Below are 20,010 nucleotides of genomic sequence, written 5' to 3'. Positions count from 1 at the left end.
AAAATCCCCCAAACAGTCTGATTCATAAGCCAGTGAACTGAGAGACAACATAGTGTATTTCTGCTCTTTTGAGGACAATTTGTTTTCAAGCAGGTACCAGATGGCTAAATACCACGACATTTCCTTTTTCTTTCCCCCACCTTTTTTTTTTTWTTCCCCCTCAACAAGAGATCCAGTTCTCCCTGCTCTTTGTTTTTGTTTGTTTTAATGCTTTTACTTCGCTGCACAGCCCCGTGGTGTTCGGGCGCTGTGACATGCTCTTTTTTCCCCCTTGCATTGATGGATGAGGAAAAAAAGGTCCTGAGCTTTAATGTAATTCCAGATAACAGGCAGATTGGAATACAGCTTTTTGCTTGCATTGTCTCGGGGTTGGTTTTTTTTTTTTTTTTTTTTTTTACTCTCTCTGATGTGATGTTTTAAGGGCCTTTGTTTTGATGTGTGTTCTAGGTAAGTCATTTTAATTGTACTGAGTAATTAGAAGGTACACACAGCCAAGGGAGCTTTGTTATGGTAATTGCTCAAGAAAACCCACTCCCCAACCACCAGCGCCATGTGTCGAGACGCTTCTTCCCTCTAGTGGCAATATTAAGGACTCTGGCTTTCGCAGTAGGCAAGGTGTAATTGCAATATGACAAACTGTGCTTTAGGGAAAATCCTGTAAATGATCCAGTTTTTTGTTTGGCTGGTCTTTATTTTGTCTTATGGCTTTCCGTGGAGACTCCGCTTCCCAAGACTGGGCTCCGGATAGCAAAAATTGAGCCTTAAGAAAGTACTCAGAGCCAATCACGGGTAATGTCTTCCAGCTTGACTTAATTCTAGTCGTCTTTTTAATTACCTGTTTATAAAAACGTTTTTAAATTTGTTGAGATTACTTAATTCTTTCCGAAGCACCTCGTTTGAAATAAATAAATAAATTGCATTTATTTTAAATAGTCCATGTGAAAGACCTTTAAAGGGTAATTAATGCAAGTCTCCTAAGACTCTAAGTAAGATGAAAGCGAGCTTTCCAAACCTGCTCGAGTGATTTGTTTATATAACTTCCCACTTCTGCTGAATTCTTCTGAGTCTAATAACTTTTTTTTTCTAACCGTTTGGCAATTTGTGCTTAGCTACAAAAGCCCTTGTTCAAAAAGAGCAATTTAATAATCTTTTCCCTGAAAATGACTTGAAGGRAGGGTATGGGTTGTGTCTCTTTGCTGTGTTTTTATTAGTGTTATCTTTCTCTGATAAATCATGTAATTATTAACTATGGTGGGGGGAGGAACTTATTGAACTCCTGGGTTGCAGCTTCTATTAAAAAGTGGAGTTTTGTTCAGGGCCTGGGGATTCTCCGGATAAATGGCCAAAGAAATGGATTTCCGTTGGCAAAAAATAAGCTGCACAAACCCCGTTTTGCTTCGGGTTCGAGGCATCAGACTGGTGCTCTGTATTTGTGCAAAGCTACGTGCAAAGCTTGTGCAAAGCTACGTGGCAACAGCAGCAATGGTTGTGTCAAAGACTGGGATTATCCTTTATTAAAAAAAAAAAAATAAAGTCGGTCTATCAGACCAAGTCAGAGGAGCATTAGAAAAATGTAACCAAAGACACTAATGGAATGAGATCAGCTCCAGCTCTATCTTTAGTGAACTGTAGTCTAGTGTCTCTGTGGCATTTTAAGCCTTCGGCTGAGAATGAATGCAGCTTTGTGGTTTCCCTGCTTCTGACATGATTTGGGGCTGCCATATATTTGTAGATATTTTTTTGTTTTTCATTAGAGCTTGTTTTGCTATAGGGCTGCTTAACACTGTTCTCAAACGGCTTTTGCAAGGTTAAAGGAATGCAGCTTGGTAACAAGTTTGTGTCATTTTAAATATATACCTCCTAGTAAATAAGGAGGAGCCTTGCAATCAATCCCTTTTAGTGTGTTATATGTTTCACCTGACAACTAAACCCTCTATTGATTAACCATTACTTTGTTAGATAATCTTGTGTCATTGAGCCACTGTAAAAATTAAACTCTTTAAAATGTTTTACCCTAGCAGCAATGCGAAAATTGAAAACTTGTTCAGAATTACAGCCAGCTTCCACAAAGAAGGTAGTTTTCAGCAAACTGGTTTATGTTTGCATGCTTTATATGCAATATAAAAGCATATTAAAGCACTCCAACGCAAAGCTCGCTGCCTGCGGCGTTGAACCAGGCTCCCGTTTCAGAGTGCCTTCCCGTGGCGAAGAAACCTCTTATCTTGAGGGAAGGTGAGGAAAAACTTGAGTAGTTTTGGTGCAAACTAGATGGATCTTTAAAAGGGTTAGCTTTAAAGGTGAGGGGAGAGATTTGCTTTTCCGAGACTTGGATTCTGGTTTCGATATTCGTGGTTTTCTTCTCAGCTAGTCAGCAATTCCACGGGCATCTGAACCTGTGAAGGGAGATATTCTCATGCTGCAGGGTAACATGAGGCACCTTCAAATGTTTCACATAAAATGTGGGGCCCTGGGTTACTCATTGATGATACAACATTCATACTACTCGCAAGTAACTGCTGGTGTGTGAACACAACTATGAGAGTACCACATGAAACCAAATGTCTGGCTATGCCAGGATCTTGTGYCTGAGAGCACCAGTAAGTGCTGTCTGTGGAGGAATTTTGAAACGGGGCAACCATGTAGTAATAATTCCACAAAATATCCTCCCAGCTTCTCATGATCTGTGATTTCATGAGCCAGCTGCAGTCTCTTTGGATCCTTATCAGTACCTTTCCATTTAATAATAAGTACATTGACATTACCTCCTTTTTCCCCTGGACTTTAAGGAGAACTAGGATAGGTTCCAAGTTTCTGCTTGAGACCTTCCTGAACATCTTGTAGAACATCCACATGCATCTTCTCTGGCAYTTATCATTCTACTCATTGCACTAAGTGGATGCCTTTCTTCAGTCTTCAGTGAAAATGTGAAAATAAGAACGCAGCAGTGGATATCGAGCTGCTGATCCCTCTTTGTGTGGTTGGCTCTCAAATCTGTAGCCTCATCCCTTTTTCTGCTGGCTGGTGTTGTCCCTCTCCATGGCATCCTGTGGCAGGGAGCTCCAGAAGGTCACAGCTGCCTGTGTGAAGACAAGGTTTCTTCTGCTTTAAACTTATCCTCAACTGTAGCTTCATCAAGTGTCTCTTGTTCTTGCATTGTGGGATTTGATGTACAAATTGTTTTGTTTTGCTGGAGATTCGCTTGCTGCTGTTCAGGCTAAACAGCCTTCCATGTGCATAAGATCCTGTCAGCATAAGCTTTGGTGGCCGAGATATCCATACATAAAGTGGAGTAAGTATTAGCTGTCTGTGATTGAGGGCCTCTCTTCAAAAATCAAAAGTCTAGTAGATAAATTTTATGGAAATACCAGTACTGGAATTTTAGGAATGAAATTGCAAATGAAAGRTCACAGATTCACCATAAAACAGATGGGTTAAATATACACAAGCTTAATAACAAATAAAAAATCTTACCAACTGCTCATGGGTTTTCACCTCCAGAATCTAGACTTGGTTTGACTAGTGTGATGCTTGTAGAAAATACAACACGTGGCATTGTCTGAACGCTGGTGTAARGCAGATGGTGTCAACTTTCTGTCCACCACTTGAGCCACTCCATCTAAGCCACAATTTATAGTAGTTTATGCTATTCTGATCTCTCTTCTGAGGAGAAAGTGCTCTGCATACCAGAGTGATGGTTTTATGGTGCTGGCAAATATTTGCAAGGGGCTAAGTTGACTCCAGCAGACTTCTGTTTGCTTGGGGGCTAATCCCAGTTTGAGTCTAAACCTCTCCTGCTGAAAGATGCACTCTGTGCGTCTGCAGGGCGCTTTGAAAGGATTCATGGGCTTCAATTTTGCAGTTTCTCCAGGATCTGGAGTCAGAAATCGCTAGTGGGCTGCTAGTGGCAGCAGATATCAGTGTTCTGTCCTGTAAGGAGATCTGCTGGAGCCGGGATATTCCGCATTCCTGTCTGTCACTGGTTCTTTTCTGCTTGGAGCGCTTGGTGCGAAGTAAAATGCAAAGTGATAAAGTAGTGAAGAAAATAGGGATTTTGTGCCCGTCTTTGTTTGCTTCATGATGAGGTTTAGGAGTGGTTGGAATGAAATGTAGATGGAAACGGCTGTGAATTCCTAAACTGCCACAAGGGTGACTGGACAGTATCAGACCAGTATAGACCCACCTGCAGCAGCGTTCCGGTTTTCCATGCTGGGCAGCACGGAGTGGTTAAGAAGAATCATAAGAACCTGGATGAACAGCGAGTGATGCTTCCTCTGGTTTTAATCACCCAGTTTGTGTCTRTTATGTCCTCTTGAGCATGCAGACAGGGTTAGGACCACTGGATACTTGGACCTGCCTTTCACTGCTGACCCCTTGCAATCTGTGTGATTTTTTTTTGGTTTTTGGACACCTGGGCAGTGTGTTCTCTGCTGCCCCGTGTCTCGCTACTGGCTGCACCTTGTATGTAGTGTGGGGCCTGTGGCAGAGGGAGGAAGAGGAGCTTGACTGGTGCTTGGCACGGAGAGTGGTGCAGGAGGGAGCCTGGCCCTGATGGAGCAGGATGAGGTGGAGGAGCCCTCACCATGTCAGCGTTGCCCGTGGCTTTTGTCACCCACTGCAAGTTGGGGATTGAATCCAGCTAGAATCAAACAAGCAGAAATCCCAGGCGTGGTCTGAAAGGAGAATCTTGAAGGATTGTCAGCAGATGTTACAAGAAGAGAGCAGACAAGCACTTCGCTACAAATCTGTGCGTGTTCATCACTTACAGTGATCCTAAAAATATCATGAACGTTAGCATGTTTGCTCTAGTTTTCTTGGAAATGTCCAAGACATTAGTTCCAAACACTTAATTTCGTCTTTTCAACACGCTGCTTAGTTTCTTCACACACTTCTTAGCACACTTGACATGTTTTAGGTGCTCCACTTGTTATTCTTTGAATGAAGTAACTTGGGAGCAGTTTTCCATCAGCAGCTACAGCCTAGTGCTTTACAGCAGCATTCCCAAGAAGTTGGCCAGGGGGAGCAGCTGGTGCATCAAGATTCCTGCATGCCACACTGGTATTTTTCCCTTGCACTCTCTTGTCCATCTGTCTCTTGGTCAGCCCAAAGATTGCAAGTCCTTTGGGGCAGGGAATAGTGTCTTCTGCCAGTACAAGGCCCAGCACGGTGGGATTTTAGTCCAACACTGGAGCTCTTTGCTGCTACTGTCCTACCACTAGTAAAATGTGAGCTTAATAAAGTATAATTAACAAGATATTTAAAGTAAGGGAGAAAAGCCTCCGTTAGAAACTCCTGAGTTCTTTGTGCACCTTAGTTTAAATAGCCAAACAAACTAAAGTATAATTGCAAGCGTGCTTAACTCAGTATTGTTTATATACTAGCCTCTGAGCAGGGAGGTGGTATGAGAGGCACCTTTTGTAGAGGCTCCTGAAGTTTGTGGACCTGGTTGACAGTCTCCAGTGCAGGTYCTCATGACTTAAAGACATTCTTCTGGGAAAGGATGAGCTTCCCAAAGGTGGGAGAGTGAACTAGAGCAGGCGAGGTCAGGCATGCACTTGTTCACATCTGCTTGTAACCTTCGTGCAGTCAAATCCCTTTGTCCYCGTATATAAAGACAAATATAAAGATTAACCTGATAAAAGGAAAAGAGGAGATAAACCTTTCTAATCTTTGTATCCCTGAAGTATAAAAAGCCACATAGCTGCTCAGAGGAAATGCATGCCTGGAGCACAGGTTCTGCATATAGAATAGTTTGTGTGGGCTCAAAACTTTCACACCTTAGGAGAAAAGGAAGTGGTTCAGAAATGGAGTAGAATGACTTCATGGACTCGTTGCAGGTCTTTGTGCCAAAAATGGGGTGCCTAAAATAAAATTTCTCTTCTTCTTCTATTCATAACCTTTTTAATCTTCCTACAGACCTACAACAGCTGTGCCAGACTGTGCTTAAACCAGGAAACAGTATGTCTAGGAAGCACTGCTATGAAGACTGAGAATTGTGTGGCCAAAGTAAGTAACAGCATGGCCGTGGTCTTGAGGGTTTATGTTGGGTTGGTTTTGGTTTAGCACTCTGATACTRTTAAAGAAAAAGTCTCTTCTTGAAGTTACACTTACGAAAAATATTCAATCAGAAAGCAAATATTTTGGATATTTCTAATCATGGTAGTGCTTTCAGAGCTGGCAAACTACTGTTTTCCCGTCTTGGAAATGATTATTTAAAGTGTTGAGCTGTTGAGATTGAAGTTCATTTGCTGTGCAATTGGCTTTTCCAATGGGGTGACCTACTGCTGCCATGTAATTAGCTGTGGCAACCTTAAATGGTAAATGTCTGGACAATTGTAAAACCATTGCATGAGAACTCTGTCGTGGTTCCCTTTCTTAGCTACCAAGGGGGATGTGCAGAAGCAATTGCAAAGAAAGGCCTTTTAATTAAAATAAAGCGAGTGCTATATTTAGGAGAAGCCAAAGAGGGAGCTAGGGCAGTTGGAATGGGAATAAAATGGCTCTGTCAACCCATAAGACCCATGTGAATGGAGAATCGAGGTGCCAGCAGCCCCGCTCTTAAAACTCAGCGTATCTAGTGTAAAAGAAGGTGCATGGGTGGTTGCGAATGGAAAACATTCCAGCCGTGATGCGACGTGATAAAAAGGCTGGTGCAGGGACACGCTCAGCCCACGGCAGCGTCACGCTGATGCCAAGGGGAGGCTGGGAAGGGGCGCGAATGTTAAATGTCCCTTGTCCCTTCRTGGCCTGCTTAGGATACCTTTACAATAGCTTCCCGGGCTAAATCTTTGCTGTGATTTTGCTGGTGAAATTGGATGTTCCGTCAGTGAAGTGGCCGGCGTAGGAGGTTTTCCTGGTGCTTGCAGGTGACTTGCAGGCTGCCCTCGCCAGGCAAAGTTACCTTCTCAGGGAGAGGGGCTCCCAAGAGAAGCTGCCAAGCTTGGTGCAAAGTGCTGATAGTCAATCCCAGCATCCGTATTCCCAGCTCCACACTGCTGGTATTGCCCATTGCTTCCTTAAGGCCCCTTATGGTATCGGGTAGGTGAAACAGATTCTGAGAAAGCTTATGTCTTTCAAATTCCCAAAATGTTGAAGCACATATAAATCCAGTTAGCTAGATACAGGTGGCTTCATGATGGCATAGGCAAATGGCACAACTGGTAAACGTACCCTTGGTGAAAGGCTTAAGTGGGATTTAAGGGGTTCAGAGGCCTTCTCTTAGCCTTCTGCACATGGTGAGTTTTATCCTCTGTGATTGATGGGTCTCATAGCCTTGAACATTAAAATGTTGTGTCAAGAGAGTGGAAGTTAGAAAGGGTAAGTGTGGCTTGCATTCTATACAGCACTTTTCGAAAGGTGTTCTAGGATAGGAGATAAATACATACACACGTATATATATGTATGTGTGTGTGTATAAATATATGTAATATATAAACTGGCAGAGAAAGATGAAAAGCATTGCTTGGGAAATCACACTTTACCTTTCCTGGTTGTGCAGTGCAGTCTGAGCCCTGCCTGGGAGTCAGCATTATCACAAGCATGTCAGAAATGCCAGTCAGTCTACAAGAGAGAATGTTTTTCTTTGCAAACAGAATTCCTGATTCTGGACCTACTTGYAAGAAGGAAAACTGCGTGGGCTGACAACTATATTAATGCCATTTGCTGATCATGTGCTAGGTGTTTCTCAAATTTGTTCAAAAAATGACATGCAGTTTCCCTCGAGGCCACACGCATCCATGCTAAGATATCTTTTTACAGACTAAACCACTGTCCATCCATCAAGCTTTCTTGTGGATGAGTGCTTCTCTACAGACCTTCAGCTGCAACTTACCCACCTAATAACTGGCATTCTTTCTAAAAGAGAAGAAAAAGAAGCTTAAAATAAATTTATGCCTATTTTCAAACAAGGAATGTAGCGTAGGGCTGCTGCCTGCAGGCCGCTCAGGGAGGGCTGGGTTAGTTAGGAAATATTGCCTGCCCTGTCTTATATTTGATGTCGTGCTCGCTGTCTGCAGCCAGGTGCTCAGTGGCTTTCACAAACGTATGGATTATGTGGTTTAATTCAGATATTTAAAAATAAAATCAGAAAACTTGACAGAGAATATCTAGTTTTAAGGGATCTATATGTTGTTCTTAGCCCTGCTCTTCAGGTATTTATTTGTCCTTTGAAGCTCTCTATATAGAACCCAGACATACTTGGGTACAGTGAATTGAATAAGCTGCCGTAGCAGTAGTTTTAAGTGTGCTTATATTTTGACAGAGAGGGATTGTATATTTTGGCACGTCACCTGTATCATTAGTAGCATTGTTTCTCTTTAATTCTTGGCAGTCTTTTCATCAGTATTTTGGTGTTTTTTCACCTATTGCTTTTGAGTGTTCAACAAGTGTGAAGCTTGTTCAGCATAATGTTTTTAAAAAGCAAGTGTATTTTCTATTTTTTTTTACACACACATGTAAAATCCTGCTTCTTGTCCCTTTGCAAACCGCGAAATGCCTGAGAGAGGGTTTCTTGCATGATGCCACTGGTGTGCAACCACCAGTGGATGGCTTTCTCAGCCGTCGGTGCTGTGCGCTTAAATAAGGTAGAAACGTAGCATGAACCTGAGCTCCAAGGACAGGGTGTTTGGTTTTAATGAGGCTCATTGAAATCTGGCCAAATGAGCATCTGTTCCTATTGTTTGCTCCGTATTTTGTGCGCCAGTATCTTCAGGCCACATAACGGTGTTGGTGTGTGCTTCATCCTCAATTAGAGAGGGGCACGGTTGAAAATCCCCTGGCATCTGGCATGTCACTAGGACTCTTGTGATGCCCTTTGGGGTGCAAACAAGTTTCTCTCCTGTTCTGCATCCYGGGCCACTTCGGTTCTGTGGTGACCTTCACACCTTGTGTCCTCTGTTCAGCAAGGGGTGCTCCAAAGTGTTGCCAATCTCCTTGGCTTTGCTTAAATGGATTATGTGTGTTCCCGATTTCAAAGAGCAACCTTAATCATTTCACCTTGCAAGGGCTGTATGAGAGTTGAGTTTTGCTGTTAGGCTGGAATCTATTTGATTTTGCACTACGTAGGATTGTAGCAACATCCTCTTAATCCAAAGTGGTCTCTTCTTCTCCAACAAGAGGCTGGTGTGTAACTGACCTCTCAGATTTCTACAGCCCATATGCCTTTTCTGTGCTCATTAGATGAGTCTCTAATTTTTAGTAATCCTTGCAGCCCATTGCAGCCATGTGAAGAAATGCTCTCAGTTTCATGTTGCACTTGGAGTCCTTCCCTGTGTACACCTGGAACAGGCAACTGCAGACGGCGCCGAGACAGGTTCGGGATGGTGCAGAGTGAGCSCAGGCTGCGGCTGAGCCTCGGCTCCGAAACGGGAGGAGGAAAAACAGAGCCCAGCACAGCCTGGAGACATCAGGTTSTATTGCAGGCCGCTCTTTCCTACCCACGTATGATTGCTGATCCTCCTTTTTAATGTCCCAGCAAACCCACTGCTCTGTGTTTGCACTCTTAAATTTACTCCGGAGAAGGTAAAATTTGTTTCACAGAGACATATAATATTTTCTCATTTCTTCATTGCTTGGTATTTATCTTGCAAGGAGTTCTCAGGGTCTTTATATGAAGTATATTGGGTCTTCCAGAGAACCTCTTTAGATTGCTACTCATCATGTTTTTGAATTTTTATATAGTGGTTACGCTCTTGAGTTAGGAAACTATGAAGAGTTCATACCCTCTATTTCCAGAGTTGTAATTTAGACTCTTCTTGCTCCTCTTTAAAAGAGAGCTGAATGACACTATCCATGCAGGAATGCTGTGAAAATCACCTGTGAGATGCTTTTGAGCTCCTCGGATACAGCATCCTGCTTAAGCACACAGGACTATTCTGCCTGCGCAGCATCCTGTTTGCAGCATCCGAAGGGACAGAGCTGTGCTCCGTTCTGGAAACACATGACAAGGCTTGGCACTTCAAGCATGCCCGAAGAAATTTCCTTGCAAGGATGCATGGTATTATTCAGCTATCTCTGTGCTTTCTRCATTCAAGGATGATTCAAGTAAAGCAGGGAGTGGAGGAAGTTGTGGGTAATTGAAATCCCCTGTCCTTTGTGAGTGCTTTCTGCATGACTACTCCTTCAGCATTTTTAGAATAAAAATAGTTGGCGTAGTAATCACACATGGAGCTCAGGATTTTTATATGAATTCAAAGGAGAAGCCACAAGTTCTCTTTAAAAAGCAAACACTTAGGGTTCCATGCTGAATGTTCCAATTGGCAGTAGGACAAATGGAGCTGAAGAGTGTCCCTCTTGTGCTCTCAAGTCCTTTTATGTCACAGATTGATGGCTCCTCTTTCGTGAGAGTGTCCCTGCGTTTGCTTTGCATGAGCATCACAAGCGGCGCAGCGTTCTGCTGTGATACACCACTGAGTTGGTTTATCTTCAAGTAACACGCAGCTTTCCACTGTTTTCAAGTCTCTCCAGTGCTTTGACGTTGGAAGTCGAACAATTTAATCCGAGAGGAATATTATTGGAATAAGTGTGTTCTGTTTGCTGATATTCCTTCCGCTGTTTGAATTAGAAAGTATATTTCCCCATATCTTTTTTTTTTAGCATTGAGTGTCTGTATGACGATGGAGAGGAGATGCCAGCTGAACCCCTTCCAGCTCTGAAAGTCTCGGTGGTAGTTTCCTTTTGTACATTGGATATGCCTTTCTCCAGGCTTGCCRTCACCGGGAACATTATTTGGATGGAAAGGAATTGCAGAGTGAATCAACGCCACCTCAGCCACTGGCCGAGGAAGGATTTAAGCGTGTCCCTGTACCCCTCTGTTCTAGGTATTTCCTCTAAAATGAGGGTAATGTGAACGGGTTGTGTTACAGGGGCATTGCTGAGGATCAGCTAATGTTCCTAAGATGCTTTGGGGCTGTGAAGGCAGCACAGAATTCTCAGCATTTAGGCAACTCAAGTCGAAAACGGAATCGGAGGTTTATGTAAAAGCTTTGACCTAGTAGTGATCTTCCTTCCATAGCAGTATGTCTATTTTTATCATGATTATGAATTTCATTTTTATTTGTTTATTTTTTAGGACAAGGCAATTCTTATGCTTTAGCTCCCCACCCCCCATCTCTAATAATCTCTTTGCAAATAACTGAAGAAATGTGATATTCTGACTCCCCCCACCTCACCCCACCATACACATTCTCCAGATTTTGATAGACTTGTTTTATTTATTTCCAAAATTATATCCGCAGGAAACAAGCTGTTTAAATTCAGATTATGCTGAAGCAAAATGGTCCTGGTATGAGAAGCAACGTGCTGTTTTATGAGCGCAGAGTCCCTTTTCTCATAACTGATTGATAGTAAATATTTTCCTGAAGAATTATTGCCAACCATGAACAGTGCAACTGTTTCACTTTTTTTTTTCCTGTGCTACTTGCTGTACCAGCCATTGTCTGTAATTAAGATCTACAATTCACAATGCAGACGTTTGCACTTCCTCTGGGTCTGAGCTATTTATAAGGCATTTCAGCTGTTCAGAGTTTCTTTAGAGTGTTAAACTACATGTAAACAGGCTTCTTTAGTCTTCAGTTATGCAAACACTGTAAAGTAGTTTTTATTTCTCTTACCGCCCGGCATCGTTTTGTGTGTCAGTGAACTCACAAATTAAAATAGAATGACACTTGCTTTTTTAAGTGTAAAAGAAACATTGAAGAAATATTAATTTAATCCTTTGCTCTCATAAATTGCTTTATAGCTGAGGGTCCCWGAGCGTGTTCTAGAGATGAATTCTTAAAGCTCTGCAATAAGGATGGTCATGTGGGGAAGTGAGTAGATGTTTTTGCTTTYATACCTCAGTCTTGATATAAAAAATAACACCAGAGTTTAGTCATCTGAATGCAGGTGCTTCTACTTTTTGGATCCAGTTTTGGGATCTTGAGAAACCAGATTTCATGACCTGCAAAACTGATTTCAGTAGGCGTTGGAGAGGCTCCCACAGAGATCTTCGAAACTCTCCTCGGATTTGACTGAACATTGGGGAAAGCTTTTTCTGTGGTGAGGACAGTCAGTTGAGGACAAGTTGTCCTGGGAGACTCTGTGGTTCTCCATCCTTAGCAGTTCTCAGAACCAGACTGGATGAAGCCCTGAGCAACTTGGTTTAGCCTCAGAGTTGACCCTGCTTTGAGCAGCACATTGGACTTGCAGTGACTTCCTGAGGTCCCTTCCAGCCAGAATCCACTTGTGATCCTGTCAGTGTGCAAGTARTGAAAATATAATGGAGATCTTCTAAGGATAAGAACTTGAACTGGCAGCCTTAATCAAATTTGCCCTGCCCGTGTATTGCAGTGTGGTGTCACATGCTGTAATTCCTCCCCAAGTGCTTGCTGCGTTCTGGTGATAGTCTGCAGGAAGGATTGCAGGCTGGAGGTCTTCATTCAAGGCACTGTCACATTAAACTCCTAAGGACTGTTCAGCAGGGTAAGAGTTATGGAACTGGGCTTGCACTTTGGAAGTGCTCTGGGATCTGTCATGATGGAAATGTAAAACGGTTTGTGATATAAATCACTGAGGGGTTTAGTGGTACGCGCTAAAGTATAAGAAAGTGTCGCTCCCCAAGTGGTCGCCTGCAGTGGCGGCACCCCCGGAGATGACAGAGAAGGCAAATGCCGTGGTCGTGGCATTGACTAAATACATTTTCTTTTTTGTTTTTGTATGCAAGAATTGAAAGGAGAAGTTATTTGAGGAACATGACAAATTCTTGCATTAGAGTTTCTGGCACGAAATGCTGGATTAATCGTTTCATACTGTTGCCCACCGCGGGGATGCCGTTGGCGTGGCCAAGTGTCACATTGCAGAAGGCAGAACGAGCTCTGAGGTTCGGCCAGCGAGGGAGCTGATCACAACGAGCCTGTTCTTGTAGCCCGATCTGGATTAACACAGGGGCAGCTCCGACGTCTTCAATGCCGGGAATGGGGCCGGGATGAAGCGGGATCACCACCCGGCACGTACTGCGGCGCTGCCCGCCGATGCRTGCCGGAGATCACGTGGCTCCTCCAAAAGTCAAACGATCAATTCGCCTCGTTTTGGCTCTGTACTTAATGCACAAACAGTGCGATCTGCAGGGCTGTAATTGCATTGTTAGGGCCAAGGAACGAGCCTGTGCCTTTTCAGCAGACAGCTGGCAGGGAAAGAGGCATGTTGTTAGGAAAGAGAGAGGCAAGGCAAATAAAATTACTGCTAACGCTCAGAGATCGGCAGGAGTCCTACTTGCCTAATCTTACCGGTGGGAGCAAGCGGCTGTTGTAATCCAATTATAGCAGCATAAGCAATTTGTTAGACACTCCGCATAATGTAACAATTTCCCAATAAACTCTGACTTGTAATAACGTCGGCAAGAGCCCACATAAATCTGCCCGAATGGTGGGGGCTGCAGCGTTCGGCTGGGGGCTTGTAATTTGTGCCATCAGCACGTTTTGTGGAGTGCGGCGTGGTGCAGCCTCCTTGCAGTGCAGGAATTTTAAGGAGAAAAGCCTGGCACGCCCCTCCAAGGAAAAGTGTCCATGAGGGTCAGGAGGAAGAGCAAACAAAGCCGGGAGGTGGCTTTTTGAGGAAGAAGGCACAAGCCACCCCAATTCACAGCATTCTCGCTGCTGAGGATTTAAAAATATTACAAAAAGCCGTAATGAAAATTAGAGTGTTTTGAATTACAGCAGGGGGAGGAAGGGGGACTAGAATTGCATCTGTTTTGGAGGGGGAGGGATAGGAATACACTTCCTTATGTTCAATCCCTTTAAATATTAAAAAAGGAGCTCAAGTGTTGATGCTCCGTGTTGTACAGGATAGAGAAACTGCGGATCCGGTCCCAAGCAATTCATAACCTACAAAGGGAAAAATTAAACCTTTCCTGGGATCCGGTTCCTCTCCCGTTGTCTTTCTTACAGCTCCTAGGTGGCTTCATGCATATTGGCGCAGCGTCTTGATGATGTGTCTGAGAGAGAAAGCCGAGGTCTAGAACCGTTCACTTTGAGCGTACCTTGGCGAATTTAACTTTTTTTGGCACAATGATGAATGTCCCCTCCGGTTCATGCAGATCTACACRGAGACCTAATCTAATTTCGGTATTATTTAAAAGTAAAATCAGTCCGCTGTGCTCTGCCTGTCACTCCTGGAGCACGGTGCGAGTTACAGCATCGTAGACACCAGATTAGGCTTCATGGGTAGTAAGATTTAGGCTATCGTATTTCATTTAATCCTTCCATTTAGCATTTCCCTCCGCTAAGACACGGAGAGGCAGCCGCCAAAATAACGCCGGCCTCTTACATAGGGATCCCAGCAGTTTGGGATTTTTAATAGAGTCTTTAGGAGTGCCGGAGTGGGAAAATGCCCGGCTTCATACTGCTAACACTGCTTTATTCGCTTCCCAGGCGGCAAATCCGCGGAGGCGTCAGTGGGGAAGGACATTCCTGCTCCGACTCATTCCCGGGGCYGCGCTGACGGTTCACCCCGACCCTCGGCAACGCGCTGGGGTTGTTTAATGCGTGRAACAGCAGGCGGGGCGTGCGGGCAGGTTTCGGTGGGGGGAAACCAGCCTGTTTTGTGGTTTGTTCCCCTTCACGGGGAAGCCTCCATTGTTTTCACCTTCACGGTGAGGCCCGGAGCCTCCCATAAACATCTCCCGTGCTCGTATATATGCACGGAGAGGCCTGGTTGCGAGGGCAGGGATTCTGTGCGTGTCCCGGAGCCGCATCAATAAGCCGCGGCGCCTCTAATAAAGCCGCTCGGCGTCGGGCTTTAACTAATGGCTGCTTTTCCCGGCGCTGACAGTGAGCTGTGTGCGTTATTTTCTCCTGATATTGTAAAAATAATGAGAGCAAATGAGAACAATCAGTTTACCCGGCGAGCCGCTGATTGGAGGTGATGGGCAATATGGCAGCGGGTAATCCATCTTCGGCCTCCTGTCACATTAACTTCGGCAGCGCGGAAAGGATCAGGCGGAGCGAGCGGGAATCCTGCCCAATCAGGAAGGGCAAATTAATGAGAAGAGCATTGTTCTGTGATCAACCTTTTAATTAGCGCGCGCGGAGGCGGGAGGGCCGGGGCTGGCGGCGGCTGCAGCTGCGCCGCGAGGCCCCGCGTGTTGGCGGCGAGGGGGAGGGAAAGCAAAAACCCCCGGGTGTTAAATTACCCGCCCGCGCTTGGGTCTTCCTCGGCGACCCCTTAAAAGAGCTTAATAAACGGCCACGTCTGGGTTCATCTCACAAACGTGGCTCTCGCTGACGGGGAGCCGGGAGCGGGGCTTTCCAGGGGCCCTTGAGGAGAAGGGGCTCGAGGAGAGGAGCGGGGAGCGCGAGGCAGGTCGGGCGCCGGAGGTGACGCTTCCCTGCCCCAAGGAAAGCAGCGGAGGGAGCCGGATAAAATTAGAGTACGGGACTGCCCTSCTTGTTTAGCGTATGTTTGAAACCAGAGTCCTTGGCCTCTCTTTGAAACRAGACTCTGCGGTTAAAAATACTGTGCGTGCCATCTGCCTTTAAGCAGCAAAAAAGAGGAGAGATCCAATACTGYATTAATTTCCTCATATGCCTTTTTTTGTTCTTTAGTATTATTATTTTTGGTCCGTGCATTTTTTGCACAGCATTTTCAGTTTCTTTTTCTTACCTGCAAGAAATTCTAATTTGAAAGATTTGGCCCTTGCATTTGCTGAGTTTAACTTGGGTTTTTTTTGTTCCTAGGGGATTGATAAAGTAGGGGCCTTTCTCAAGTGCACCCTGGAAATAAAAACTGAATATAATGACTGTGAGGTCAGAGCATCTGTCTTAGAAAAACAGATATYTTTGTAAGAGGGGAAACAGTAATGTTGGAAAAATAATGATATTAGGGAGTGTTTTCTTGGAAGGAAAATAAGAAATGTTGTGAAAGAGCATTAACACCTACAGTGTGGAGGAATAGAGCCACTTCCCTAGTGGTTCCTGTTCTTCCCTGACACATGCACGGGATTTTCAGGTGTAACTTTCCTCCTTCCCTGTCATTCCCACTGTAGTTCTAATGGTTGAAGAGCAAACTTCAGTTCTCCTASTTGCAGTATTTACACATTTTTTTTTTTCTTTTTCTAATTGGGGCACAACACAGACTCCTTTTGCTTCTAAGTATCCCACTTTCTGATATGGAAATAACAAAGGAGATGTTCCCAGTGTGCCAGAGAGCCCCAAACTAGTGTGCTGCCCACAACGAATTGTACGGGCTCTTCATGTTGCTCTGCTGTAAGCCCTCCCCTCCAGCAATTTGTGTGTCCAGGGCTTTTCTGTGGGTAGCCAAAAATCAGATTTGCTGGCTGGCAAGGTTTGGGAAGAATAGGCTTGTTTTTCCTTTTTCCGTTTTTCCTTTTCCCTTTTTCCCTTTATTCTAGCCAGACCTCACAGCTGCAGGTTATGATAATATTTTGACCTTTGTTATTTTGTACCAGTAGTGTGATATCTTCTCCGCCCCCCACTGTCCTGCTCAAAAATGAGGCAGGGAAGTGAGTTTGCTGATTTCCACATAGCTTTTGTAGCTCAAAACACATCCCTGCAAAAAATCAACCCGATAAACCACAAGCTGTTCGTATTATTTAAGCCAACTGTGTTGGTGATGTAAATRCTCGTGGGACTTTCAGTTCTGCCTGCTAAGGTTGTCTACTGTTTTCTATTATGAGAAACTGTTTACAACTTTGCTATTATTTAACCCTTTGAGATAAAATTTTATTTCAGCTTCAGCTGCAATTCCCTCCCTCCAGCCTGAGGCAGGAATAAAGTTTGGTGTGTGGGATGAGCAGGATTCACTTAGGGAACAGCTGTTCAATATTTTATTTTATTCTATTCATGTCRTTTGCTCAGTGCCCCGGGGCTGTGTTTATTGCATGCCTTTCAAGCCCTGGTCAGAATATGGAAATCCAAACTTCCTCCTGGGGTTTTCCCGGCGCTTGGAGTGCTTCACAAACCTTAATTAATCCTGCCACGGCTTCCTGGGACGAGGGGTGACGCCGGATCCCTTGTTGCGGAGGACTTCCAAAGTTGCTCTTAGAGCTGAAGTGCAGGGAAGGAGCAGTGCGTTACTAGTAAGCAGCAGGGCCCCACCAGAGGYGTTTTAGTGAGGAATTATGGCTCTGGATTTTGAGGCATTTTGTCTTTGTCATRTTCTGCCACTGTTTCTCAGTCATTCCAACACGGAGAGGGGCTAATGCTGCTCCGCATTCCCTCCTTAGACATTGTGGTTTTGTACTTCAGCGGTGTTTTTATTGTAAACACCCCGATGTTGACCTGGGTTTAATGCAGCTTTAAAGAAGCTGCATTAGAGCTGCGTCTTGGGGCACGAGCTACACCAAGAGTTGAAGTCGGATTTGCAATCAAACGCAGTCCCTACGGGAGGCAAGGGAAGTGCCATGGGAAGAAGTGGACTGTTTCCTAAACCAGCCAGTTTTGTTGTTGTTCCTTAAAACACCAGAAGACAGCAAAGCTTTTTCTTTATTTTTGCTTTTTTAAAAATAAAACTCAAAACCTAGGAAATATTTCGTTGCCACTTAAATCGAGTTGTCAGTTCCCAAAGAGATTCCCTTGTGGGATGAGACTAACTGGCAAATTCCGGCCTCAAAGTAATCGTATTGCAAAGGAATAGCATGGAAGASGGGATGTATCCTACAGTTCACAGGCTCCTGGCACCTTAAGTATGGAGCCGCTGCTGTGACTCTGTAATGGGCTGCCCCAGCATGGGGTATAATAATATAAAAAGTGTAAGTGTGCCACATGTGAATTAATAGGCAGCCTAAGGATCGTTAGTGATTACATATATGTTAAAATGAACATGCAGCAAATCTTAATTCTTTTCTGACCTAATAGACTTGTGTTTCTCTGGCTCCCGGTTGGATTTTGCAGCTGGCTGATTTTATCGGTGTTAGATGTTCTCAGTTACCTTGCGTCTATTTTTCTGTTCATTTTATTTGAAAATTGTTGGCATTCTTTGTATTTAGATCTCTACAGTTTGCATTTTTGCAGTGCCACTTTCCTGCCTCTCTCTGTCTTGCCACCCGCACCCGCTCCGTCCCTTCTGTCCCTGTCATCTGGGAACTGCTCTGAGCACAGAGGATGCTCTCAAGCCCCAGCCTTAGGAAAATATCACCCTCTAGGATGTCCTGCTTCTCCTTTTGCCCAGTCGCTCTGAAAGCTCTCTCTGCTGTATTTGAGACCAGAATTGTGTGCAGAATGTTACTCCTTGCTATCTTCTGCCTGAAGCTCAAGACAGCTTAGGGAGCATTAGTGTCCGGTGAAGTAGTTGCATAGGTGCTCAGGAAGGAGGTGGGGGCAGCTTAGCCATGATCAGGCACACACCGGAGTAGAGCCACGATATGATTTGTTCCCTGGCTGTACTGACACTTCAGTGTGGAGCTTTAACTGCACCTTCCTATCTTTCCTTTCACAGAGCTATGCTGTCCGCCCTCCCACTGTTTTTTGCCACAGCTTCAATAACCATCCCCTCTTCATCACACTCAAAGATCCTCCTCACGTGAAYGTGACTTTCTGAACATCAGAGCCAACATAAAAAAAGAAGCCCATAGAGCAAGGTCCTCACTTCTGTAAAGCTAGTGAGAATGTGAGCACATCACAGAGGCCTTCATGCACAGCCAGGCTCTCGGGCAGGGCTGTATGTGCTCCGAGGGGAGTACAGCGGTATTGACTGGAGCAAACTGAAGGGATCCTTGCCCAGCCAGCACCTCTCTGCAGAACTGGCTTTCAGCTCTGAATAAGCTACCCAAAAGCCCTACACAAACTACTGCAGGGCAGAGAGAAGTTGCCTATCGATCATGTGTTCCTAGTTGACATGCTAGCCTAGTTTGGATCTTACAACGAAAATCATTAAGTAATTAGAGTGTATACGGGAAGAAATTTTCTCGGATCTCCTCTCTCTCTGCCCTTGCCCTGCAGCTTTCAAACAACTAAACTTACTGCTAGGAACAAACCCCCCTGTCAACCAAACACACACCAGACCCTGCGTAAGGAACAAAATGTGAAATACTAATGGCCCCATCAGACTCCATGGACCTTATGCCCATGCACTTCCCAGAATATTGTATGTTTTGTCTATCACACCAAAAGCTTTTCTGGTAGTGTTTGTAAAGCCAAAGCCAAACCTGATTTTTATTGTTTTTTAGAATGGGTGTGTGTGTGTGTATATATATATATATATTCCCATATCTAGCTAAACTCTCCCTATTTCTTTCTCTGCCCTGTGAAAACTACTGAACTTTCTGCTTTGCCATTGCGGGCATACCTAGTAATGACTCTTCAAAGCAACTGCAATTGCTTGGTCCATTGTAATAGTAAATCTGGATGGGCAAGTAGTCCTTGCGTGCTCAGGTCATGAAGGAGTTTGGGATGTGAGGATGGAAAGGATGCAGCCAGGTTTGAGTTCTGTCTGCAACAGGCAAACTTGCTTTTATGAAGAGTGTGCATTGAATTTGTGAATAGCTCGCTSTATCCTGAATGTATGCATAGGGTCAGAGATTGACTTCTTTTCTGAGATCTTCCTGTTGCTCCAGAACACAAAGTGAAGCCCATAACACAGTGGCCCCTTGCTGAAAATGCACTGAGAATGCATGATATTACAGTATTTCAGCACTGGTTTTTTTGACCCCACTTCTACTATTAATAACGCCAGTTATCTGCATGTGTTAAGTCACTGGGTTTTACAAAACTGTGTAATCTGCCACGTTGAAACAGATCATCCTCCTGCCACTCTAGCATGGACGTATTAGCCCCATTCTGGATCCTAATTTATAACAGCAGGCTGCTTAGGTGTAARGAAAGATGAATATTCTGGGATTTGTTTTTAAAAGAACCTGAACATGATTAAGCGTTACATTCAATTCATTACTGTTTGACACTTGGATTTTGAAATTGATTTAGGTCACAAATGAGTTTGGAATTTAATGGTTTGCTGAGAGCACCGGCTATGATGCAGAGACAGTAGATGAGTATTACAAAATCAACAGCCTTTGGAAAAAGA

The 20,010-nt window shown here is 44.3% G+C and overlaps 1 protein-coding gene across 2 annotated transcripts in view; it reads left to right on the top strand.

Annotated features, from left to right (window-relative positions):
• BTRC (beta-transducin repeat containing E3 ubiquitin protein ligase) overlaps window positions 1–20,010 on the top strand; it is a 112,814-nt gene that overhangs the window by 50,913 nt on the left and 41,891 nt on the right. The window contains exon 5 of one of the 2 annotated variants that reach the window (XM_026050515.1): window positions 5,914–6,003. In XM_026050515.1, coding sequence (XP_025906300.1) covers window positions 5,914–6,003 — 90 coding nt within the window. Of the gene's footprint in view, window positions 1–5,913; window positions 6,004–20,010 lie in introns of those variants that run through there. The other variant, XM_026050514.1, reaches the window with a different exon arrangement.

Source organism: Nothoprocta perdicaria, unplaced genomic scaffold, assembly GCF_003342845.1.
Source record: "Nothoprocta perdicaria isolate Ctin4 unplaced genomic scaffold, notPer1 scaffold_7, whole genome shotgun sequence".
Classification (NCBI taxonomy): domain Eukaryota; kingdom Metazoa; phylum Chordata; class Aves; order Tinamiformes; family Tinamidae; genus Nothoprocta; species Nothoprocta perdicaria.
The sequence above is the reverse complement of the archived record's forward strand: the minus strand, read 5'-3'. Positions and strand labels throughout refer to the sequence as shown.